The 26,746-nt window shown below is 42.1% G+C and overlaps 1 protein-coding gene across 1 annotated transcript; it reads left to right on the top strand.

Annotated features, from left to right (window-relative positions):
• The first annotated feature begins 1,155 nt into the window (after window positions 1-1,155).
• Window positions 1,156-26,746, top strand: LOC138975124 (mevalonate kinase-like). Its single transcript, XM_070347785.1, has 9 exons — window positions 1,156-1,463; window positions 8,759-8,918; window positions 9,835-9,991; window positions 10,368-10,654; window positions 10,937-10,982; window positions 12,477-12,567; window positions 15,905-16,024; window positions 25,519-25,672; window positions 26,377-26,746. The coding sequence occupies exons 1-9, from the start codon at window positions 1,389-1,391 to the stop codon at window positions 26,523-26,525; spliced, it is 1,239 nt and encodes a 412-aa protein (XP_070203886.1). The 5' UTR covers window positions 1,156-1,388; the 3' UTR covers window positions 26,526-26,746.

Here is a 26,746-nt window from a genome sequence, read left to right as displayed (position 1 = left end):
CGTAACAACTGTCTGGGTACCGGCGTTTCTTCGGCGTGTCTCCACCGTGATTCTTTTGAATTTGATCCGGGTAGATGATAGACGATGCCAGCTGGGCTCAAATGTTTTAGTCATTACTCCCCCCCCCCCCCCCTCCCTTTCCTCTTGTCTTTAGTCAACCACAACACGGAACCTGCCGCTAGTAGTGTCGTGGTTACGCCGGGTGGCCCTCACCGGCTAAGATGCTGATTGGATGTTTGTGATTCTCGCTAAAGTTTGATTATGTATGTACATGCGAGAGTGTAAGAGAGAACTTCGAGAACTTCGGAAGAGTGTGGCCGCATTTTGTTGTGTGCTCCACTCAGTAACTGTGACTGACAAGACTGATGTAGTCGACTTTGTATTCACGGTGTGCTCGGCTTGTAGCCACCGGCCGCGGTTCGGTGGGTTGGCGAAGAGGAGGAGGGAAGATCGAGAGACACAGAAATAAAGTTTGCCATGCCAGTATTCTGCTGTTCAGTGTCGCCGTGTCATCTGTTGTGTCCCTGAGTGAAAGTCCAGAGAGAGTCCGTAACACATCACATGATCAGAGAAACCAAAACATCTTGTTTCCCGAACCCTTCTACACTTAGCCTATATGCAAATTGCAATAAAATCGATGCAATTTCCTGGTTCGTCATTAGCATACAACAACTCAACTCCCTTTTTAATCCTGACTGAACCTCGAACAGCAGAGAATATAAAACACGATCTCTGCTACCAGAAAGGGAACTTCGTGTACTACAATCCTGCAATAACACAAGGGAAGCTAGAAAGCTGTTTCAAGTTTGGGCTGTTTATACGAGTAGCATCCCTTATACCGTGCACGCTCATTGATCTAGTGCACGCGAGATCAGAAGTGGATCACACAACACAGAATCAGAATCAGAATCAGAATTTATTGTCATTAAAGCACATAGCCTATTGACACATTCAAGATACATAAGTACAGGAAAAAATAGCAAGTTACTTACAATAACGACCATTAGGATACTGTCTTGCAGTCCACGCATGATGTCATTTTTTTAAAGGATTTCCCGACCCAAAATGTTCTCTGGGTTGAAAAATGTGAAAGTTTTTCGATGACGCATTATACTGTGCTCATTTAGTATGTAAAGAGAAGGAACCGGTTGCAAGCGGGCGTCAACAGAGACTGGGAGCGAGGACTGCTTGTTAGTAATAGACTTGTTTCTATGTATGCGAAATCGAAACTCGGAGAGAACGTCACTTCCTGCTTATCAGTGGCATGAGTTTTCGAACTGATCAGGCGATTTTCGGACGGCTGTGTCAGCGACAACGTTGTATGTGCAGATGTTTTTGAGCGCATTTTATTGGATCTATCCCATTTCACAGCATTCCATCTGTTCATCATGACAACAGACATCGTAGTTTCAGCCCCAGGAAAAGTGATATTGCACGGCGAACACTCGGTTGTGTATGGAAAGGTAGGACGCAAATGAAATGTGAAATGGGAACGGGTGTTAGTAGTAGTAGTAGTAGTAGTATATAGGGGCGGCTATATTTGTTAGCCGAAGGCCGCGAGGCCTTATTGGTGCCCCTTCTTTGTCAGATACTTTGCATGCCTAAATCCCTATTCTTTCAATGCTTTCAATCAAAGTCGTAAAAAAGGTTAAGAAATTTTGGAGAATTGTCCAAGAAGTTTTTGAAGGCGTCTACTGTGGGTGCGAATTTTATGTTAGCGGGTAGTGCATTCCAATTGTTAGCAACTCTTTGAGAAAACGAAAACTTGCGCTTGTTAGTCTTACAGTGTTGAACAAAGATTTTTCCGTGGCTGTTTCTGGTGTTGTCTGTCTGCTTGAATGTGAATATTTTGTGCATGTCAATGTCATCCACCCCATTTATAATTCTATATGTTTGTATTAGGTCACCCCTTGTCCTCCTTCCCTTCAGAGAGTGGAGGTCTAGGTATTTGAGTCTGTCCGCGTAAGACTTATCCCGGCACTCCTTTAGAATTTTAGTTGCTCGACGCTGCACCCTCTCAATTGTCTGAGACTGTCTCTTGAGGAATGGGCTCCACACCACATTTGCATATTCCACCAGTGGTCTCACAAAGGCTTTGTATAGCTTTAAGAAGGTGTCCTTGTCAAGAAATGAGAACGTTCGTTTGATAATTCCAATCCTCTGATTAGCTTTTGACACAACTCCTCGAATATGCGGGTCGAATGACAAATTGCTGTCGAAAACAACACCGATGTCCTTTTCCTCATCACATACATTTATTTTTTCAATAGCATCATTGACAGTCATCACGTAGTCATATTTGGGATTCTTTTTACCAGAATGCAGAACATTGCACTTTGAAACATTAAAAAATAATTTCCATTTATTTGTCCAATCCTGAAGTAAGTGTATGTCTTTTTGCATGACTGAACTGTTTGTTGCTTTATTGTACAGTTTTGTATCATCCGCAAAAATCTTCACTATACCACTAACCACATCTGGTAGGTCATTTATAAACACTGTAAATAGAACCGGCCCCAAAACGCTGCCCTGTGGAATTCCGCTGAGAACTGCTGCTTGGTTCGACGTTGCCTGTCCAACTCGTACCCTCTGGGACCGGCCACTCAGGAATGACCGAATCCAGGGAAGGACGCTGGAACTAAGCCCATACGATGCAAGCTTTAGGAGTAATCTCTCATGCGGCACAGTATCGAAGGCCTTCTTAAAGTCACAGTAAATTATATCTATGGCTTCACCTTCATCAACGAATTTTGTGAGGTCTTCCATGACCTCTATGAGTTGAGTGACACAAGAACGTCTTTTTCTAAAACCATGCTGACAGTCAGCATATAAATTATTGTCTGTGAGATAAGACACTATAGAATCCCGAACAAGAGACTCCAATACCTTGCATGTTACACAGGTTAAGCTTACTGGTCTGTAGTTACCTGGTTCTGACTTGGTACCCTTTTTGAAAATAGCGGTTACCTCCGCTGTTTTCCAATCACCTGGTATATTTCCAGATTCCAAAGATTTGTTGAACAGCAAGCATAATGGGATAGATAGTTCATCACACAACTCCTTAAGTACCTTTGATGGGATTAGATCAGGCCCTTGGGCTTTATTTTCATCCAACTCTTTCAGTTTCTTTTTAACTGCTAAGGGTGTCACTCTTATTTCAGATAAGGATGCCCCATCTGAATAGCAGCCTTCCGTCATAGTCGGGATGTCTGACACGTCCTCGCGTGTAAAAACGCTAGAAAAATACTCATTTAAGGTTTCTGCCTTACCCATATCGTCAACCACAAAAGATCCATCCACCTTTTTCAAAGTGCTTATACCTGTAGAAGTCTTCATTCTCTCCTGGACGTATACTTCCAAAACATCTTAGGGTTTATCTTCCCTTCTTTTGCAATCTGTTTTTCGTATTCCTTACGGGATTTTTTCAGGTCTTTTGTACAAGTATTTCTTATCTTAATGTATCTTAGGTAGTCATGTCCGGACTTTGTGCATAAATATCTCTTATAAGCGCTATGCTTTTTCTTTATCTGCCTCATGGCTTTATTATCCAACCACTTAGGTTTCATATTTTTTTTATGTGTTTTCTTTACCTTGGGAATACACTTTTCCATACCATCATGTAGCACGGTCTTTATGCAGCTCCAGGCCTCCTCCACGCCGAGTTCGGCCAGATTTGGCCAGTCATGCTCCTTAACTATTCTTCTAAACTTACTGTAGTCACCTTTCTTAAGGTTATAGTTATATTTCGCCTCCTGATTTTCTTTTTGTTGCGCAATGTACAACTGGAAACTTAAAACATCATGGTCACTCTTGGCCACAGGGTCAAGGTGATCAACATCAGAAATTAAATTTTGTTCATTAACTAGAACCCAATCGTCCAGGGTCGGCCTCTGGCCCACTCTCCGTCTGGTAGGTTCCTGAACCTTCTGAATCAAAAAAGAGTCAAGAATATGCTCTATTATGTTGTTGTTCTTTTCACCTGTCCACACCCCATCCCAACGAACACCTGGGAAATTAAAATCACCCATAATACATACTTTGTCGTACTGTGCCACTTCATTTGACCTCATCATTTGGAATAGTTTGTTATCGTTCTCCTCAGAGCTGGTGTTAGGACTACGATAAATACAGCCCAACAGAACACTTTCCTTGTTTGCACTGTTAAAGGTGCAAAAAACGCTTTCCTCAAAGTTACTTACGTTAACATCATCGCACTCTCGTGCGTTCAACTTACTATCCACATACAAGGCTACACCTCTTTTGTGATTCTTGTTCATAAACATATCATAGTTGGGAATTATAAACTCTCCCTCATTAAAAGTTTGTGAATTTTTTGCCTTAATTTCTGTGAGTGCAATAATCTTAGGCTTAATTTGGTCAATGCGGGTCATAAACTCATCCTTCTTGTTCAAGAAACCATCAACATTTGAGTAAACAACTTTACATGCATCTGTACCACTATTTACCTTCTGATTTTTTCTTTTTGTTTCCTTAGTTTTATGTACACTATTTACATTTCTTTTGTTCAGTCATTCGGGACGGCCATTGGACGTGCCTTTGCTGGCAGCAGTGGCGTCGTCCTTCACGGCAGTCTGTTCGTTGTTGTCAACAGTCTTGGTCCATGTCTTGCGCTCCACAATCTTCCCCTGTCTGATCACCAGGTTCTTCTCTCCTGCAGCCACTCTTTGGTCCAGCTCCACCCTTAGGTCCTTGTACTTCTGCCTCTGCAGGGGAGTTTGGTCATGGTTAATGTACACTTTTTTGTTTCTGTCATTTGTTCCTCGATTCAGGGTGGGAGCTTTTCTCATTATTTCCTTCTTTTTCTCCTCATTTCTGATTGTGACTCTGAGCATTCTGGGGGCGTTGCCCCCCACCTTCCCCAGTCTGACAGGTTCAACAACATCTCCCTCTTCAATATCCACCAGCATACCAAAAATGTGTTTGGCAGCTTCTATATCATCCTTCTTCTTCTCTTCAATCTCTATTCTGGTACTTTCCTTGTGTTGCAAGTGGAATTGTAAATGTTTACTTATCAAAGGGACTTGTGCCAGCGAGGGACTTCTTAAAATTGCGCAGGATTCTTTTCAGATGGGACTTCAAAGATGAACACACATAGTAATACTGATTGTCTCTATTGGTTTGTCCATGGCAATGGTTTGTCCCTAATACTAATAGTACTTAAATACAACCCCAAAACATTCTTATAGTAATACAACCCATCAGTTTCAAAGCATCTGACATAGTTGAGAATATAGATTGGGTGGTTTGTGTGTCTGTAACTGGAGATGGGGTTGTGAGAATATAGATTGGGTGGTTTGTGTGTCTGTAACTGGAGATGGGGTTGTGAGAATATAGCCCGGCCTTGTGTTTTGAAGACCATGCATACATTTTCCATCTGCTGTCTGGCATGTAACTGGACATCACTGTAAGTGTAAAGGGTCAAAAGGCGTCTGCAATCTGCAAGCGTAATAAGTTATTTGTAACACTCAGGTGTTTTTTTTATGCTTTAAAATTTGATCAGGTCTTGAAAGCAATCCTTAAACAATATAAACAAGACAGCAATTAATCTCCTAATATCCTGCAACTTTTACTAATGATTATAGGTCACAGTTACAATTAATAGCCCTAGCAATCAAAAGTACTAATTAACATTTAAGTTATTGAAAGCTACAGTTAATTAACATGGGCTTTTGCTGAGGGTGATTCACTGATTGTAACAGACTAAGCTGTCTGACTCTGAATGGATCAAAAAACAAGAATTGTAGGCTAATGGAATGTTATATTATTGACAAAACAAAATGTTAGTTTTGTTACAAAGTATTTTTTCAATTCAATCAATAAAACGTTCCATTAACCTGCAATTCTTGGTTTTTTTATTCTGAATTTCGGAATGTTAGCAGTATATATGGCCCAAAGTCAGAATAGGTGTCCATTTTTGTGACATACAAAATCAATTTTAAAAATGAACATTTTCTTTGTTTTGAAAATAGAGATGTATTTTAGAGCATAAATATGCAAGGAACAGCTATGATTTAAGAAAACTCATGTTTGATCACTTCACAGATTCAGGTTTAAAAGTTTGCAGGAGTTCATAACTTCACACTGTCACAAAATTTAGACTTGTTAAATCATTGTTGCTACATGTATTGGGTCTGTTTTAGACATCTGAGCAAATTGCTACAGCAAATTACTTTGCATTTCAAGCAAGTTAAACTTGTTTTGGTCACGCATGATGCAGATGTGAACTCCATTAATGGGAAGTTCATAACTTCACATAATTTACTTTTATTGGTATAATAAATTTAATTTATACAGGCAGGAAACAATTTGTTTTGTTTTTTAATCTGAAAAAGGTGAGCTGGAACATGAAGGTAATTTTTGAAGATGAAGTGTGGAGAAGATTTTTTGGTTATCTGTATTATTTATAGAAATTAATATTGTCACAATTTTTTCACAGCAAATATTGGCATAAGTTATCATTAAATCTACAATTTTGCTGTTTTTGTGCAAAATGTGCTTGAAAAGTACCATCAAAAGGATTTCAATACACCAAAATGTTTGTCTGACTCAAAGAGTTGGCAGAAACTGAAATTTTTTTAGAATGTCCTAGGAGTTCATAACTTCACACCGTGACATCACAAAGTATGGCTAATTCAAACCAAAGTAAGAAAGTGCATATGTCATCTTATTTTCTCTCCAGCTACTCTTTGTAATCAACATACAACTAAGTAATAAAAGTAAAACATTTGTGAAAACAAACGATAACAAAAATCATAAAATGTGAGCGTGCGCATAACTTCACAAGAATTTTTGTTATGTTGGTCTCTAGTACAGTTACTGTATAATATATTTGCAAAACAATGACAAACTGAGAACACAGAGTTATAGTATAGGCTAAAGCTGCACTTATATTACAAAATCAGATTTTAATTGCCAAAATAAAACAAATTGTTTGAAGCTTGTGAAAGTTCATAACTTCACATCAATCACACATTTATACTAAAATAACTAACTAAAGTCTCTTGCAAATAATTCTAAACAACTTAATGATTTACTTAACCAAACTCAGTCATGAAAACTGTTACCGAAATCATTATTTAGTTAGTGTTTATGTCAGCTGACTGTGTGTTCATAACTTCACATCATTTATTTAACTGAAAAGCTACGTACTAAAATCTGCTGGTAAATTAAAATAAAAATGACATCAAACTGTAACAGCCTACTCTGGAGAAGAGCAGCACATCATTTGAGGTAGTGATTTAGTGTAGTAAATTAATTATTGTGTATAAATCATACTCATGGCATGTGTTCATAACTTCACACCGTGGGGCTGAGGGTCAGTTGATGTGAAGTTATGTACACCGTGCAGTCAACCCAGATTCATGCTGGAATTATCAAAATGTAATTTTGAGGGTTGATATTCAGAAAACTTCTTACAAAATGTCCAGATAAAGTCAAATGTACTCTTTTGCTATTAACAAGGCATTATTTTAAACACGCCCTTGAAAAATGAGCTTGAGTTATGTGAAGTTATGAACTTCATGAAAAAACGGCTAAGTACTTCAGAAAGAAACAGTCAGCAGCCAGTAGATTCTTTTTGTGATGAAAATCATGGTACAGTGTAATTTGGAAACTGAAAATAGTCATTTTACATATATTTTGGGTTTTGACATGAGTTAGTAACTCTCACATAAAAATAGTGCGCAAGACACAGAGAAAATGGCTAACTAAAGCATACTGCTTGACTTTAGTGACAAAAATTGCTTAGTATCTAAATCTAATGTACTTTTATATGCAAAATTGCTGTTCCACTACAACCTTAACTTTCATGGCTAGCATTTAAGGACAAAAAACACTCTCAGTGGAGATAGTAGGAAAGTTCATAACTTTCTCACAAGAATTTTTTATTTCTCAATTACTCAAACACCAATGAATGAACTTGATGCAAACTTTCAGTGTGACTGCTGCTAGTGGATCCAAATGCATTACAAAGCTAGGTGTTCCCCAACCAGTCAATTTACTCATTTTATAAGGCAAAAGGTTGGAAAGTTCATAACTCTTTTTTCACAAGAAAATCTGCACGTAAACTTCAAACTACTTTTGAACATGCAAAACCAAGTCAAACAACCCTTTTTATGTTTTATACCTCTGCAAAACATACTGTAAAATACTTTTTTACAAAAATATATCAGGTTTCAATCTTTAATTATTATTTAGAGCTGATCAGTGAACAAAAATGAAGTCTTACGGAAATAGTTATGAACTTTCTGTGAAGTTTTGTCTCCCCATTTTCTGCAGGCTCACTGACAAAATTCAAAAACTTTGCTTTGTCAAAGGTACATTTGAGTTTTACTGGCTCAGTGAAAAGTCATTCATGACATTCTGTCTCATAAATATGACAGAGTAGACCATGTTTCAATATGCTGTAAGGTCATGTCACAAAAAATGGCCAAAATGTAGTGCTGCTGACTTCAGATAATGGCGACATTTTCATTAAAAACAACAACTGAGCACACAATGTTTCTCTAGGTGTGTACTTCATACTTTTTTTTACAAGTCTCATTAATCTTTACAAGGATTTTATTTTTCTTTGATGTACAAATCAGGTTAGAGCCAAGGTTGCACAGCTATTTCAGCTGTGGACACCATTTCAGACTTAAGGCCATATATTACATATATATATATATCTGTTTTGGGATTATCTCTGAATGAAACTTATAAATCACTGAAATAATTCCATTGCATATGACTTTTTCAGGTAGCAGTGGCATCAAGTCTCAACCTCAGATGTTTTGTACACGCGGCAATTTCAAAGGATGGGGACGTGACCCTCGACCTTCCCGATGTCAATATTTGTCGCAAGTGGAGCGTTGCTAGTCTGGAGAATAACTTGCTTCCACGTCTGGAGCTTTGTCACGGTCTGGTGAACTAATTGTTCTGTGTTGCTTCTGCACGTAAATATACTAAAACAGTGTGTAACCCCCTTTTTAAGACCATCCAAAATCTAAGAAAAAAAGACTTAAGGGGGAGAGAGTCTTTACTGATGGTGGCGTCGCCTTTCCCCACCATAAAAGAGTAATAAGGCAATTCTGTCAAAATAACAGCAACATTTTCTGTGATTTAAAAAAAACACGTTTTGTTGTTTCGCTGGCGCCAAGTGGCATCCCTGTTTTTTCACCTTCTTACAAAATTGCCATCATAAGTAAAGAAAAATAATTCAAAGTATTTAAAATGTAGAAGAGATTGCTATTAATTCATTTTGCATTTGTTGTCGGATGAGACGAAAAACCGAGGTCCCTTCGTGTACACTACATTGGGGTGTGCACGTTAAAGATCCCACTATTGACAAAAGGGTCTTTCCTGGCAAAATTGTATAGGCATAGATAAAAATGTCCACCAAAATACCCGTGTGACTTGGAATACTAGGCCGTGAAAAGTAGGCGGTGAAAAGTAGGATATGCGCGGAAATGGCTGCGATCTGCTGGCCGATGTGAATGCGTGATGTATTGTGTAAAAAAAATTCCATCTCACACGGCATAAATATGCGCCTTGAATATGTGCGCGATATAAATTGCATAAAATAAAAAATTTTAAAAAATTAAAAAATCCCTGCGCTTAGAACTGTACCCACGGAATTCGCGCGATATAAGCCTCATATTGATTGATTGATTGTTGTCCATACCCTTTTGGGGGGTTCTGGAGGGAGGTAGATCATTTAATGGGTAGGCGAGTAGACATTTGTAGGTGTAGTGTGTGTGTACATTTTTTGTTTCTTTATTTTTGATAGTCAAAAGATCAGGACAAATTTAATCAATCATTACAATTTATTTCTAGATAGTCATGGTCATCCCAGTCCACCGACGGAGAAGAGCCTACACCGGCTGAAACAGTTTGCTGAGATTGACACTGAGGAGAGTGAATCCCGCCACCTGGCCATCATCTCCTTTCTCTACCTCTACTGCTACATCGGCCAACGAAGCAAGGAGCAAAGGCAAGCGTTTTTCTTATCTTCTTTTTTTTTTGGGGGGGGGGGGGGGGGGGGGGGGCCTGAAAATCCCACATACAGTAGAAACCCCCTTTTAAGACCCCCCAATTTAATATTCCCTCCTTTTTAAGACCTTGTTTTTTCAGACTTTCTGTTCATAACCTCTGTAAAATTACCCCCATTTTATGACTCCCTCCTTTTTAAGACCTGATGTTCTCAGATTTGTTGAGGTCTAAAATGGGCTTTTTGGGTTTCCTTTTCTGCATGCTGTTGAGCCTTCATTTGGTTGTCTCTTTATTTTTTTATTTTTTTTATATAATTATTTGGCTACTTCTGCATGCTGTTTCGCCTTCATGTGGTTGTTTCTTTATTTTACTTGCAGTGGGTTACCTCCCATCCACGTCAGGATGATATCTCAACTCCCAGTGGGCGCCGGTCTGGGATCATCCGCTGCGTTTTCTGTTTGCCTGGCTGCTGTTTTGCTTCAATTGACAGGACAAGCGACACCCTCCGTTCACCCTGAGGAACAAGGGGATTCGAACTCCGCCAAGGGGGCTGTGTGGAAGTGGTCACTGGATGATCTGCTGCTGATCAACAAATGGGCTTTTCTCGGGGAGAAGATTATCCACGGCCATCCTTCTGGGATCGATAATTCTGTCAGTACTTTAGGTAATTGATAGGGTTCGCTTTAGTAGGTGTGGCTTTCCTCTGATTGTGTGAGTGTCAGTGTGGTTGGGGGAGGATGCAATGGATGCGGAGCATGTGTATATGTTTGGGAGCATCTGCATGTGTGTCTGCCTCTAGTGTTTGTGTGCGTGTGTGTGTGTTTGTATGTGTCATGTGTGTGTGTGTGTACATGTGTGTGCATGTGTGTGTGTGTGTCAGTGTGTGCGTGCGTGTGTGTGTGTGTTAAACCAAGTTTGATTTAATACTATGTATTCTACTTCCAAGGTGGTGCAATAAGGTTTCAAAACAAGCAGATCACAACAGTTGAGAAGTAAGTGAAATAATGCGATTTTTTTCTTTGTAAAGAAAGATAGTGTCTTTCTTAAAAAGAAAATGTTTTAATAGATCTAACTAATAGATGACATTCAGAAATAATTCTGTCGGGATTTTCAAGCGCTGTGGCAGAGTTCTGCCCCAAACTGAGGCAAGCTAGTAGAAATGACAACATGCTGTAGAATGGCAATAAGACCCTCTATCGCAGCAAAAAACTAACCGATGTGTATGTTATGCAGTGTGCACTTGATATTATTCCCTATACTTGTTTTCCTAAACTCATGTGACCTGAAGCTAAACCTTCTTCTTCTACTTCAACATTCCAGAATGTTCTGGTTACGTGTGAGCTCGTTTGCCCATTTGGGTTCCCCAAACTATACTCTGAGAGCATAGTCAGCTTCACTCCGCTTTCGTTGAGTAGGCATGCTGGGTATTTTCGTGTTTCCATAACCCACCAAACTCTGACATGGATTACAGGATCTTTTCCGTGCGCACTTGGTCTTGTGCTTGCGTGTACACACGAAGGGGGTTAAGTCACTAAGCAGGTCTGCACATAAGTTGACCTGGGAGATCGGAAAAATCTTCACTCTTAACTCACCAGGCAGCAGCGACCGGGATTCGAACTCACAACCTCCCGATTAGGAGGCCGACGTCTTACCACCACGCCACTGCGCCTGTCAAAGCCAAACCTATGTGACCTCAGACAAGACATGTCAGCGAGCACTGTGAGCCAGCGATCATTAATGCTGCAACGAATTGTGAACTCCGACGAGTGTATTTTCGAAAGAAAAGGGTGTCAGTTTGAGTACACACTGCATTATATACACATCAGAATTAGTTGTTGGCTATAATAGTCATTTTTACTAGCTTGCCTCATTTTTTGCAGCAGAACCCAGTTTGAAAATCCTGACAAAGTTATGTCCAGAATACGTCCAGAATACGTCTATCACAATTGATTTCACAAGCATGCATGACCCTTACCCACAGCAATACTTAAAATGCCGAAGTGTTCAAACAGTCCAGAGACTGAATGCTCCTGTTAATTTTGTTAATAATTGGATGTTGATAAATTGTACAAGCTACATGATAAAAATGACTCTTTAACAAATGATTGGTATGAAACTTGAAGCGGCATAGTTCCGAATAGAAGAATTCGGGAGATAACTCTGTCGGGTGTGTATGGGTTGTGAAAGAGTGAGTACCCTTGCTTTTGCGCAGACAAACATTGCCACGTGCTTCCTGTACACGCGTTTGAGACACGACCTCTCGCTAGTGACTGGCCTGTAATGTCACATGGGAAAGTTTCTCCACTTGACATTGTTTCCCCCGTGACATTATAGGTGCACGTGACATTATACGTCACATGCTGAAAGAAGAGCGACCGTTTTAGATTCAGTTGGACGGCCAGCCTCACACTGGGCTCATGCAATGCAGTCCGGTTATTGTCCTTGACCTTGAAGTTTTCCTGATGATGCTGTTCTTTTCATTTCAGGATGCCAAGTATAAAAATTCTGCTGACCAATACCAATGTCCCAAGGAGCACCAAAACCCTTGTAGCGTATGTGAAAAACAAGCATGACAAGGTATGTTGCTACTGCACCTTGTAGCGAATGTGAAAAACAAGCATGACAAGGTATGTTGCTGCTGCACCTTGTAGCGAATGTGAAAAACAAGCATGACAAGGTATGTTGCTGCTGCACCTTGTAGCGAATGTGAAAAACAAGCATGACAAGGTATGTTGCTACTGCACCTTGTAGCGAATGTGAAAAACAAGCATGACAAGGTATGTTGCTGCTGCACCTTGTAGCGAATGTGAAAAACAAGCATGACAAGGTATGTTGCTGCTGCACCTTGTTGCGAATGTGAAAAACAAGCATGACAAGGTATGTTGCTGCTGCACCTTGTAGCGAATGTGAAAAACAAGCATGACAAGGTATGTTGCTGCTGCACCTTGTAGCGAATGTGAAAAACAAGCATGACAAGGTATGTTGCTGCTGCACCTTGTAGCGAATGTGAAAAACAAGCATGACAAGGTATGTTGCTGCTGCACCTTGTAGCGAATGTGAAAAACAAGCATGACAAGGTATGTTGCTGCTGCACCTTGTAGCGAATGTGAAAAACAAGCATGACAAGGTATGTTGCTACTGCACCTTGTAGCGTATGTGAAAAACAAGCATGACAAGGTATGTTGCTGCTGCACCTTGTAGCGAATGTGAAAAACAAGCATGACAAGGTATGTTGCTGCTGCACCTTGTAGCGAATGTGAAAAACAAGCATGACAAGGTATGTTGCTACTGCACCTTGTAGCGAATGTGAAAAACAAGCATGACAAGGTATGTTGTTACTGCACCTTGTAGCGAATGTGAAAAACAAGCATGACAAGGTATGTTGTTACTGCACCTTGTAGCGAATGTGAAAAACAAGCATGACAAGGTATGTTGCTGCTGCACCTTGTAGCGAATGTGAAAAACAAGCATGACAAGGTATGTTGCTACTGCACCTTGTAGCGAATGTGAAAAACAAGCATGACAAGGTATGTTGCTACTGCACCTTGTAGCGAATGTGAAAAACAAGCATGACAAGGTATGTTGCTACTGCACCTTGTAGCGAATGTGAAAAACAAGCATGACAAGGTATGTTGCTGCTGCACCTTGTTGCAGAGTGGCAATCTTTGCCAAGAAGTTTTACTGCTCTTTTTATTGAGCAAATGAAACTACCCTGATAGCTATTGCGAACATTTTTTTAACGTTAGATAACGCTACGTTAGCATGCTATCTGGGTATGCTCTTTGCTTTTTGTGTTGTGTCTTATTTTGTTTGATCAATTATTAGTGTTGTTGTTGCCGCTATATGTTGGATTTCTTCTGTTTTTACATTTACAAATGTAGTCAAGTTTTGACTAAATGTTTTAACGTAGAGGGGGAATCAAGACGAGGGTCGTGGTGTATGTGTGTGTGTGTGTGTGTGTCTGTCTGTGTGTGTGTGTAGAGCGATTCAGACTAAACTACTGGGCCGATCTTTATGAAATTTGACATGAGAGTTCCTGGGTATGATATCCCCGGACGTTTTTTTCTTTTTTTCGATAAATACTTTTGATGACGTCATATCCAGCTTTTTGTAAAAGTTGAGGCGGCACTGTCACACCCTCGTTTTTCAACCAAATTGGTTGAAATTTTGGTCAAGTAATCTTCGACGAAGGCCGGGGTTTGGTATTGCATTTCAGCTTGGTGGCTTAAAAACTGAGTGAGTTTGGTCATTAAAAATCTGAAAATTGTAAAAAAAATTATTTTTTTTATAAAACGATCCAAATTTACGTACATCTTATTCTTTATCATTTTCTGATTCCAAAAATATATAAATATGTTATATTTGGATTAAAAACAAGCTCTGAAAATTAAAAATATAAAAATTATTATCAAAATTAAATTGTCCAAATCAATTTTAAAACACCTTCATCTTATTCCTTGTCGGTTCCTGATTCAAAAAACATATAGATATGATATGTTTGGATTAAAAACACGCTCAGAAAGTTCAAACGAAGAGAGGTACAGAAAAGCGTGCTATCCTTCTCAGCGCAAGTACTACTCCGCTCATCTTGTCAATTTCACTGCCTTTGCCGTGCGCGGAGGACTGACGATGCTACGAGTATACGGTCTTGCTGCGTTGCATTGCGTTCAGTTTCATTCTGTGAGTTCGACAGCTTCTTGACTAAATGTTGTAATTTCGCCTTACGCGACTTGTTTTCTTTTTCTTTGACAGTTTTTATTTTTCAGAATTTAATTTGTACAGGTACTGATGAGGTGTTTGGTTGTGGTACAGGTACTGATGAGGTGTTTGGTTGTGGTACAGGTACTGATGAGGTGTTTGGTTGTGGTACAGGTACTGATGAGGTGTTTGGTTGTGGTACAGGTACTGATGAGGTGTTTGGTTGTGGTACAGGTACTGATGAGGTGTTTGGTTGTGGTACAGGTACTGATGAGGTGTTTGGTTGTGGTACAGGTACTGATGAGGTGTTTGGTTGTGGTACAGGTACTGATGAGGTGTTTGGTTGTGGTACAGGTACTGATGAGGTGTTTGGTTGTGGTACAGGTACTGATGAGGTGTTTGGTTGTGGTACAGCATACCTGACTGGTGTTTTGAATGATTGTGCCTGTGTTTTTCTGAATTATGCAAAGTTTTGAATAATGGGAGCGGAGGCAGGAGGCACACGAAGAAAAAAATTAAATAAAAATTAGACCATAGGCCTGTCCGAAGTATATGAACAGTCTGAGCAGAAAGTATAATATGGTTACAAACCCAGAAATATTCAATCAATCAATCAATCAATGAGGCTTATATCGCGCATATTCCGTGGGTACAGTTCTAGGCGCTCTGCAGTGATGCCGTGTGAGATGACATTTTATACGGCCAGTAATTGCAGCCATTTCGGCGCATATTTACCTTTCACGGCCTATTATTCCAAGTCACACGGGTATAGGTAGACAATTATTAACTGTACCTAAGCAATTTTGCCAGGAAAGACCCTTTTGTCAATCGTGGGATCTTTAACGTGCACACCCAATGTAGTGTACACGGGGGGGAGTTCGGACACCGAAGAGAGTCTGCACACAAAGTTGACTCTGAAATAAATTTCTGCCGAACCTGGGATCGAACTCACGCTGACAGCGGCCAACTGAATACAAATCCAGTGCGCTACCAACTGAGCTATATCCCCGCCCACAGGCTTGTTGCTTATGAAAAGCATTGGCATTTCTTTTGATAGATAAAGCACTTAGATTGAGGCATGTTTGTACCAATTGCTGTTTTGCTCACAATTATGGTTTCAAAAATGATGATGATGGATGATGATGACGACGACAATGATGATGATGGATGATGATGACGACGACAACAACGATGATGATTATGATGATACTTTCAGTTCCCAGAGGTGATGGGCCCAGTGCTGCAGGCGATGGAAGGTCTGGCAGAGAGAAGCATCAAGGTGTACGGTCACATGTTTGACCGGCCTGACAAATGGCAGGGTTATTCTCAGCTAGAGGTCAGTTTTTCATTCTAATTTTTTTACAAGTGTCAGTGTGTGTGGGTTTGTACTGTCACTGTGAGTGTGTGTGTGTGTGGGTTTGTACTGTCACTGTGTGTGTGTGTGTCTGTGGGTTTGTACTGTCACTGTGAGTGTGTGTGTGTGGGGGGGGGGGTTGTACTGTCACTGTGAGTGTGTGTGTGTGTGGGTTTGTACTGTCACTGTGAGTGTGTGTGTGTGGGTTTGTACTGTCACTGTGAGTGTGTGTGTGTGGGTTTGTACTGTCACTGTGAGTGTGTGTGTCTGTGGGTTTGTACTGTCACTGTGAGTGAGTGTGTGTGTGGGTTTGTACTGTCACTGTGAGTGTGTGTGTGTAGGTTTGTACTGTCACTGTGAGTGTGTGTGTGTGTGTGTGGGTTTGTACTGTCACTGTGAGTGTGTGTGTGTAGGTTTGTACTGTCACTGTGAGTGTGTGTGTGTGTGTGTGGGTTTGTACTGTCACTGTGTGTGTGTGTAGGTTTGTACTGTCACTGTGAGTGTGTGTGTGTGTGTGTGGGTTTGTACTGTCACTGTGAGTGTGTGTGTGTAGGTTTGTACTGTCACTGTGAGTGTGTGTGTGTGTGTGTGGGTTTGTACTGTCACTGTGAGTGTGTGTGTGTGGGTTTGTACTGTCACTGTGAGTGTGTGTGTGTGTGGGTTTGTACTGTCACTGTGAGTGTGTGTGTGTAGGTTTGTACTGTCACTGTGAGTGTGTGTGTGTGTGTGTGGGTTTGTACTGTCACTGTGAGTGTGTGTCTGTGGGTTTGTACTGTCACTGTGAGTGTGTGTGTGTGGGGGGGGGGGGGTTGTACTGTCACTGTGAGTGTGTGTGTGTGTGGGTTTGTACTGTCACTGTGAGTGTGTGTGTGTGTGTGTGGGTTTGTACTGTCACTGTGAGTGTGTGTGTCTGTGGGTTTGTACTGTCACTGTGAGTGTGTGTGGGGGGGGGGTTTGTACTGTCACTGTGAGTGTGTGTGGGGGGGGGGGTTTGTACTGTCACTGTGAGTGAGTGTGTGGGGGGGGGGGTTTGTACTGTCACTGTGAGTGTGTGTGTGTGGGGGGGGTTTGTACTGTCACTGTGAGTGAGTGTGTGTGGGGGGGGGGGGGTTTGTACTGTCACTGTGAGTGTGTGTGTGGGGGTTTGTACTGTCACTGTGAGTGTGTGTGTGGGGGGGTTTGTACTGTGAGTGTGTGTGTGTGGGTTTGTACTGTCACTGTGAGTGTGTGTGTGTGGGGGGGGGGTTGTACTGTCACTGTGAGTGAGTGTGTGTGTGTGGGTTTGTACTGTCACTGTGAGTGTGTGTGTGTGGGGGGGGGGTTGTACTGTCACTGTGAGTGTGTGTGTGGGGGGGGGGGGGTTGTACTGTCTCTGTGAGTGGGGGGGGGGGTTTGTACTGTCTCTGTGAGCATGTGTGTGGGGGGGGTTTGTACTGTCTCTGTGAGTGTGTGTGTGGGGGGGGGTTTGTACTGTCACTGTGAGTGTGTGTGTGTGGGGGGGGGGGGGGTTGTACTGTCACTGTGAGTGTGTGTGTGGGGGTGTTTGTACTGTCTCTGTGAGTGTGTGTGTGGGGGGGGGTTGTACTGTCTCTGTGAGCGTGTGTGTGTGGGGGGGGGTTGTACTGTTGTCTGTGAGTGTGTGTGGGGGGGTTTGTACTGTCTGTGAGTGTGTGTGGGGGGGGTTTGTACTGTCTCTGTAAGTGTGGGGGGGGGGTTTGTACTGTCTCTGTGAGCGTGTGTGTGGGGGGGGGGGTTTACTGTCTGAGTGTGTGTGTGGGGGGGGTTTGTACTGTCTCTGTGAGTGTGTGTGTGGGGGGGGGGGGGGGTTTGTACTGTCTCTGTGAGCGTGTGTGAGGGGGGGAGGTTGTACTGTCACTGTGAGTGTGTGTGTGGGGGGGGGGGTTTGTACTGTCACTGTGAGTGTGTGTGTGCACAGTGAAACCTCTTTCTACCACTAAAAATGAGAAGGGAGTCTTTAAAAACAACAAGTCGCGTAAGGCGAAAATACAACATTTAGTCAAGCTGTCGAACTCACAGAATGAAACTGAACGCACTGCATTTTTTCAGCAAGACCGTATACTCGTAGCATCGTCAGTCCACCGCTCGTGGCAAAGGCATTGAAATTAACAAGAAGAGTGGGTTAGTAGTTGCGCTGAGGATAGCACGATTTGCTTTATCTCTATTCTTTTTAACTTTCTGAGCGTGTTTTTAATCCAAACATATCATACCTATATGTTTTAGGAATCAGGAACCGACAAGTTTTAAATCAATTTTGGAAAATTAATTTTAATCATAATTGTTATATTTTTAATTTTTAGAGATTGTTTGTAATCCGAATATAACATATTTATATGTTTTTGGAATCAGAAAATGATGCAAAATAAGATGAAATTGTTTTTGGATCGTTTTATAAAAATATAATTTTAATTACAATTTTCAGATTTTTAATGATCAAAGTCATCAATTATAATTGTTAAGCCTACAAGCTGAAATGCAATACAGTCTATTCCGGTTAATCGGCCATCCGGATAATCGGCCAATTCCGGATAATCGGCCAATTTTCCCTGGGACCGAATCTTTTCTTCATACGTAGTTATGTGTTAAAATGTTCGGTTAATCGGCCACTTTGGATAATCGGCCATAGTTCAGTCAGTCCCAAAAGTGGCCGATTAACCAGAGTCGACTGTACCAAAGTCCGGCCTTTGTCGAAAATTGCTTGGCCAAAATTTCAATAAATTTCATTGAAAAATGAGGGTGTGACAGTGCCGCCTCAACTTTTACAAAAAGCCGGATATGACGTCATCAAAGACATTTATCGAAAAAATTAAAAAAACGTCTGGGGATATCATTCCCAGGAACTCTCATGTCAAATTTCATAAAGATCGGTCCAGTAGTTTACTCTGAATCGCTCTACACACACACACACACACACACACACACACACACATACACCACGACCCTCATCTCGATTCCCCCTCTATGTTAAAACATTTAGTCAAAACTTGACTAAATGTAAAAAGGACGTAAATATATGGACGTTGTGAACAGAAAATCTGATAGAGATAGGTCTCTAGAAGGGGTTGGGAGGAGTCTTTGTTACACGGCACTTGAGATTGCCACAAGTTCTCAAACGTCGTATAGTTGTGTTCTTTTATTCTACGTCGCCCGTCTTCGCAGCAGCAGAAAACAACTCGTCAAATTGAGTTCGAGGATTTATTCAGCATTCAATACATACAATTGCACAACGTAGCAGAACTCAAATAGAAGCTTTTTTTAACATTCAAATCGCGCTGGCATATATAGTAAATACTCAATCTCGAGAATATTCCAGACCGAACACGATACAACTACATTATACGAGCCGTGCATGGACTAAACTAGCGACATTCTCTCTGACGTACATCAAAAGCGCCGACAAACTTAATCTGAACGAACGCCACGAACTCACGACTAAAACAGCATGGTAAACAACTTGTTTTGACAGGACTAGAAAGTTCACCTGCATTCTCGTCCAAGCATAAATATTGTGTTTACAAAATATAATATCGGTACTTTCCCACAAAGTACAAATAAGTCAACTACACGCAACACACAAAACTGAACCAAAGCTCAGCAACGGTAGCGTTTCCTAACATTACCCCCAACACCAGAAGAAATTTACCTAATTTCTTTCAATCATTGAAACGCTACCTGTACACATATTATGTATACATAACAGATTGAAATCCAGGTATGTACATTAGTCTGTTGGAGAATGAACACAGTTTTACTCACATACTCGGCTGAGAAAATCTGCTCCAACATTGTCTGAACCCTTGATCGATTCCACTCGCATATCAAAGTTCTGCAAGTACATCACCCACCTCATGATACGATTATTTACAAACTTTGCAGAGTTCAGGTAGGTGAGGGGTTTGTGATCAGTCTGAAGCACGAATTTCACCCCTTGGAGGTAGAGTTCAAATTTCTTGATTCCCCACACGATGGCTAAACACTCTTTCTCCATGGTCGAGTAGTTCTTCTCGGCTCCTGACAGCTTCTTGCTGGCATAGCTGACCGGAAACGGTTTACCTCCATGCTCTTGCATCAGCATCCCTTCGTCCGATGCGTCTGTACGCAAGATGAACTCTTTGGCAGTATCAGGAAGGCGTAGCACCGGGTCTCGTGACATCAGGTCGCGCACGGTCTGGTATGACTTCTCCTGAGCTGGTCCCCAGAGTATTCGGTTGGGGCATCCTTTCCGGGTCATGTCCGACAAAGGCGCCGTTATGGCGGCGAAGTTTGGAATGAACTCTCTGTAGTACCCAGCCAATCCAAGGAAGGATCGCACCTGCTTCTTGGTTTCAGGACGTGGCGCATTGAGGATCTTGGTGACGTTTTCCAACAAAAGCCCCTTCTGCTGGTCTTCCGTCAGGTCAGGTCCTAACTTGACGTCATCCACTCCCTCTTTCTTGTGGAGGTCTCCCAACTCCAGTAGTTCCTCACCGTCGAACTCGTCTAGTTCGGCTGGTTCTTCCACACTTGCTGCGACCTGTACTGCTTCCGGAGGTCTCTCCACGTACAGTTTCAGGAGGTTAGCGTGGTAGATCTTGGACTTCTTGCCGACATTCACCTTGTAGTCGTTGATCCCTACCACGGCCTCAACCTCGTATGGGCCTTTCCACTGCATCAGTAGTTTGTTGTGATCAGTGGGAAGCAGTATCAGCACTTTGTTACCTGGTGTAAACTTCCTGTTTACGGCTTTGCGGTCGTAGTAGTGCTTTCCGCTATCCTGAGACTTTCTCAAGTTTTCTCTCGCAATCTCGAGAGTCTCCTCCAGTTTCTCTCGCAACTCGAACACGTACTGGTAACTGTTCTTCACTTCAGGTGTGTCCACATCTTTCGTCCACAATTCCTTTAGTATCTGCATCGGGCCTCTCACGGTCCGCCCGTACATCAGCTCGAACGGGGAGAATCCAGTGGACTCTTGTGGCACCTCCCTGTATGCAAACAGCAAGGCATTGATGTAGCGATGCCACTGCCTTGGCTGCTCACTGCATAGTTTCTTCAGCGTGGACTTCAGCGTCGCATTGAATTTTTCGACCAGCCCATTGCACATCGGGTGATAGGGTGTCGTAGTCAAGTGACGAATGCTCAGCAGCCTGTTGACCTCTTCCATGCATTCAGAGACAAACTGTGTCCCCAGGTCTGTGAGGATCTCTTCAGGAACCCCAATTCTGCTGAAAATGTCCACAAGTGCCTCGGCAACAGTCTCGGTGTCAATTTTCTTCAGAGGCACGGTTTCTGGGTACCTGGTTGCATAGTCTACCAGGGTCAGTACCCAACGATGACCCTCTTCACTTGGCGGTTTGATCTCGCCGATGAGGTCAATGGCCACCCTCTTGAAAGGTCGGTCGATCAAAGGCATCTTCTGCAACGGCACTTTCGGGACCCTTCCTCGAGGTATGGTTTTCTGGCAAATATCGCACGATCGGCAGAATCGAGTCACATCTGCATGCAGTCCTGGCCAGTAAAACGCAGCCTGGATTCTGTCCGATGTCTTCTTGACACCCAGGTGACCTCCCATAATAGAGTCGTGGGCCACCTCCATCACCTGGCGCCTAAGTGGTTGAGGCACCAGAACTTGACGTAATGGCTTCCCACCGTTGACTCTCGGGTGCTGGAACACTCTGTACAGGATCTTGGCCTTTACTTCAAAGTGCACAGTGCCTTCGCCCTTAGTCATCTCCTTGACAGGACGACTCCTGTACTTTGTCAAGGTCAAATCAGCTTCCTGTAGCTGAATCAGCCGATCCCTGTCCACGACAGCAGTTGCAGAACTGTTGGTGACCCTGAGTGGCGTAGTTGTTTTGTCCTTCTTCGCCTGGGCTCTGGTCGTCACAGCGCTTACAACCTGCGGCTGGTCGCGGCGATGCACAGTTGCTCTGTCATCTCGTAACAGTTCGCTGATATCTTCATTCGCGAATGGCAGTGGGTCTTCCTCCTCAGCAGCAGGCTGAGCTGAGCCCATTCTCCATTCGAAATCAGGGTCATCAGGACGTCTCGCACCCCCAATGTTCCCAATTAATAGATCGTACAAGGGCTTCTTCAGGCAGACGGCCTCAACTTCTCCGGTGAAGTCTGGAGTATCGATCTGGTCTTTCTCTTCAGTGAATGCTGGAAGTTTCGATGCCCTGTGTAGCATTTGCTGCTGGTTATCTCTTTGGCGTGGTGCCTCGTGCTCATTTTGAACACGCACCATTTCTGTCTGAAGCTCTAAGCGCTTCATCTCCATTTTTATTTGGAGCTCTAAGCGTTTCAGCTCAATTTGCCTTTCTTCACGCTGTGCTTCTCTTTCTCTTTCTTCACGCTGCGCTTGTCTTTCTTCACGCTCACGCTGCGCTTGTCTTTCTTCACGCTCCCGCTGCGCTTGTCTTTCTTTTTCTTCTCGCTGCGCTTGTCTTTCTTCACGCTCACGCTTGCAGTCGTGTCTGGGACTCGACGAACTCCGTCAACTGCTTGCCTTTTAGTCCCAGTTCAATTTCTTTTCCCCAGAACTCAGCCATTCTGGTCTTTTCCGGTGCGTTCGTCTGTATTCTTTCACAGCCACGAACGTAGACGAATGTAGTCTTCTAAAAGAACACAGTCTCTACTGCACCTCCGATGCTTCTCTCGTCGCTGTTCACCTTCGTAAACGCAGGCTGCCACCCTCCTCGTCTAATGTGACGGCGCACTCTGCTCACGATACGTACACGACGTACCCCAGTCGTATTTCGTAGTATTAATGCACTAGCTCCGCGACGAAGTCCGTCTCGTCCAAACGGTAGCTTACCTCTGTAATCCCGATACACTACGGCGTCGCTCACCGTACCGAGCTGCGGCGATTACCAAACTCTTCACCAGTCACACCGAATCCACGGTTCCGTAGTCTCAATACTGATCCCTCAGGATACACCCGATTGATGGCTACCTCCTGTGACTGTCTTGACACTGGTCCTTGTTGCTGGAAAACCCTTGGCGTTAAACGTAGATCCTTGGCTTGGCCCCCAATTGTTACACGGCACTTGAGATTGCCACAAGTTCTCAAACGTCGTATAGTTGTGTTCTTTTATTCTACGTCGCCCGTCTTCGCAGCAGCAGAAAACAACTCGTCAAATTGAGTTCGAGGATTTATTCAGCATTCAATACATACAATTGCACAACGTAGCAGAACTCAAATAGAAGCTTTTTTTAACATTCAAATCGCGCTGGCATATATAGTAAATACTCAATCTCGAGAATATTCCAGACCGAACACGATACATGCAACTACATTATACGAGCCGTGCATGGACTAAACTAGCGACATTCTCTCTGACGTACATCAAAAGCGCCGACACACTTAATCCGAACGAACGCCACGAACTCACGACTAAAACAGCATGGTAAACAACTTGTTTTGACAGGACTAGAAAGTTCACCTGCATTCTCGTCCAAGCATAAATATTGTGTTTACAAAATATAATATCGGTACTTTCCCACAAAGTACAAATAAGTCAACTACACGCAACACACAAAACTGAACCAAAGCTCAGCAACGGTAGCGTTTCCTAACAGTCTTACATTGGGAGGTCTTCAAAGAAGGCTCCACTGTACGTGTCTTAGTTTCCACTTCTGTGTCTATCATCTGTGTCTGTGTGTCACTTTCTCCATGTGTTTTAGTGAGTTTTGAACTATCTTTTACATCATCACAAATTACTGGAGTGAGCAAAAGGCCAAATTTGAACTACCCCACCACAATAGCAGATCGGTAAAACCCATTAGTTCAATTTATTACCAATTCAGTGCCCCATATGGCTTTTTGACCAATCAGGACGGATTCTAGGTGACCCTTTAAATGTTATAACGTTCAGGCAGGGACCCTTTTTGTTTATCACGCTAAAAATTAACAAGACAAAGTAAAAATGTAATTCAACAATATCAGCGTGATTTATTCTAAAGAATGACACTTCAAATGCTGTCAGGTAATACTCTCTTTATCTAACAAGAAGAGCAAACGCTCGATCGAGTCACTTTCGCAGTTCTGAATATTATATGAGGCATCAGATGGACAGGAAGAAATTGCTATTCACAACACAATGAGTCACGTTCACATAAAATTTGAGCCCGGTCACTTTTATAGTTTCCGAGAAAAGCCCAACGTTAAGTTGTGTGTTGCCGAACAGAAAAGGCTAGTTATCTCCCTTGTTTTTCTGATAACGTTCGTAAAAGGCTACAGATGTAAATACTTTGATGTAAAGAATAATCCTACAAAGTTTCAATCACATCCGATGAACTTTGTCAAAGATATAAAATGTCTAATTTTTCCTTTGACGCTGACCTGTGACCTTGAAAAAGGTCAAAGGTCAACGAAACCATCGTTAAAGTGTAGAGGTCATTGGAGGTCACGACTAAACAAAATATGAGCCCGATCGCTTTGATAGTTTCCGAGAAAAGTCCAACGTTAAGGTGGTGTCTACGGACGGCCGGCCGGACGGCCGGACAGACTAACACTGACCGATTACATAGAGTCACTTTTTCTCAAGTGACTCAAAAAATACCGAAAAGCGAGTTTTGTCGGTGGGTGCGTAACGGAACAGCAAGGCACCGCCCATCGTTTGAGTGTGCAATGCCGACCGCTCACTTGAAATCTAAATGATCAAAGTTCGGAAAAATCAAGTGAAATTGCGCCACTCGCTTTACATCAAATGTATCTTTACGTCATTTCCCATCCGTCTGGAGTCGGTTCTAAATCTGTCGCTCTCTGTTCAACGAGAAAAAGCGAAGCAACCGAAACGCATGTTTAACATGTTTTATCTTGTGAGATTGTTGTGTGTCAAAGGCATTTGACCTGTGAATATTCATCACGTCAGGTGTGTTACTCTGATTGGCTGACTCAGGTCACGAGAATTCTTTGACTGACAGGCATAATCAGGTAGAAGCGCTCAAGTTCCCATTGCGGCTGTTCTGTCTAATTCGCGGGGTTGCTTCGAAATTTCTTTTGGTCGAATTAAACGGTAATAAAACCGTTATTTCTAATATGCTGACTGTTAGCAAATAACAGACATGTCTCACAAACGATATCAGCATTCGCCTAAAGGCTCATGCTTGATATCTTTTTTCTCGACATGTCTTGTTATCATTTGCTAACAGTCAGCATATTAGAAATAACTCATAATATTTGTCAGTTCGTCATCAAAACTTTTACAAGGAACCTCTAATGCACAACATTTCTAACACAAAACAAGTTTGGTCATTAACGTTTGTTCTACAACTGTACTACTGTACAACTTCGATGCACCATTAATGACAAACGATTAAATTAACTCAGACAAATTTCTGTTTGTACCCATGTTGCAAGTAATGAATTTGATTGAATCTAATATTGTTTTGTACTGTCATACTGTATTGTATTGCATTAATGTAATCAAGTCATTACTCTTTCCAGAGCTGCAATTATATAGATCTTGCTGTTGCAGGAGCTCATCGACATAAACCAGCAACTGCTGAATACGATCGGCGTGGGTCACAGTTCACTGGACAGGGTGGTAAAGCTGACGGCGCGTCAAGCGCTGCACAGCAAGCTGACGGGGGCCGGGGGTGGAGGATGTGCGTACACGCTCTTGAGACCAGGTTGGTGTGTGTGTGTGTGTTTTGTCTTAGTTTAGATTGTCTGTGTGCATGTGTTTTTGTTTTGTCTTAGTTTAGACTGTGTGCGTGTGTGTGTTTTTGATTTGTCTAAATTTAGACTGTTAGTGTGCGTGTTTGTGTTTTTGTTTTGTCTTAGTTTAGACTGTTTGTGTGTGTGTTGTCTTAGTTTAGACTAAGTGTGTGTGTGTGCGTGCGTGTGTGTGTGTGTGTGTGTTGTCTCATAGCTGCACATACCGTTTAAAGAGACAGTTACACCAGTACATAGTTTTCAGGAGAGAGACATTCAGAGTAATGTGAATGTGATGCCTTGAATATTCACACAACAAAACTGTGTCCCTGGAAACACAGTTTCCTGTGATTTTATTTTGATTCCTCATTTCTTTCATTACTCACCTTTCAATGTGTGTGTGTGTCCATTTTTGAATGTGTACGTTTGTGAATTTGGATAGAATTTTTCCAGTTATCAGTGCTTGGTTCTGTTTTATCAATCCAGTATTTCATTATAAGTTTTTCCAGACAAAAGAAATGTACGATTTTAAACTTTAAACTTCAGTACAGGTTTTTGGTTTCGGAAAGTTTAAGTCAAGAAGACTCAAAATCACAGCCTTGATACATCGTTTCTATTGCTTGAGAACATGTTTTGGAGCTACGGCTGTGTGAGACTGCACTCTCAAATTTCTTTTCAGACACACCCGATGAAAAGATACAAGCCGCTTGCAAAGACTTGGAAGAAGCGGGTTTTGACTGCTGGGTAACCAACGTTGGGGCAGTGGGAGTGTACTACCATTCCAACCCTGATAGTGATGCATCTTTGCCTGAGCGCCTGTTAGAATGAATATGAAGTTTGCTAAATATCCCAGTCAAGAGAGAATCCCTGTGGACGTCATTTGACTGAAAACTTTGGTGCGACTTCAGCAGAAATGTAAAACGTGATGCCAAGATTGGCTAAAATGTATGGAAATTGTTTAAACTTTTATGGCCATTTGGGGCAAATTTACCAAAGAATATAGCTAGATTCCAGTTCTTCTTCTGCGTTCGTGGGCTGACGCTCCCTCG

The sequence above is a fragment of the Littorina saxatilis genome, linkage group LG9, assembly GCF_037325665.1.
Source record: "Littorina saxatilis isolate snail1 linkage group LG9, US_GU_Lsax_2.0, whole genome shotgun sequence".
Lineage (NCBI taxonomy): Eukaryota > Metazoa > Mollusca > Gastropoda > Littorinimorpha > Littorinidae > Littorina > Littorina saxatilis.
This window is presented reverse-complemented; position numbering and strand designations above follow the sequence as displayed.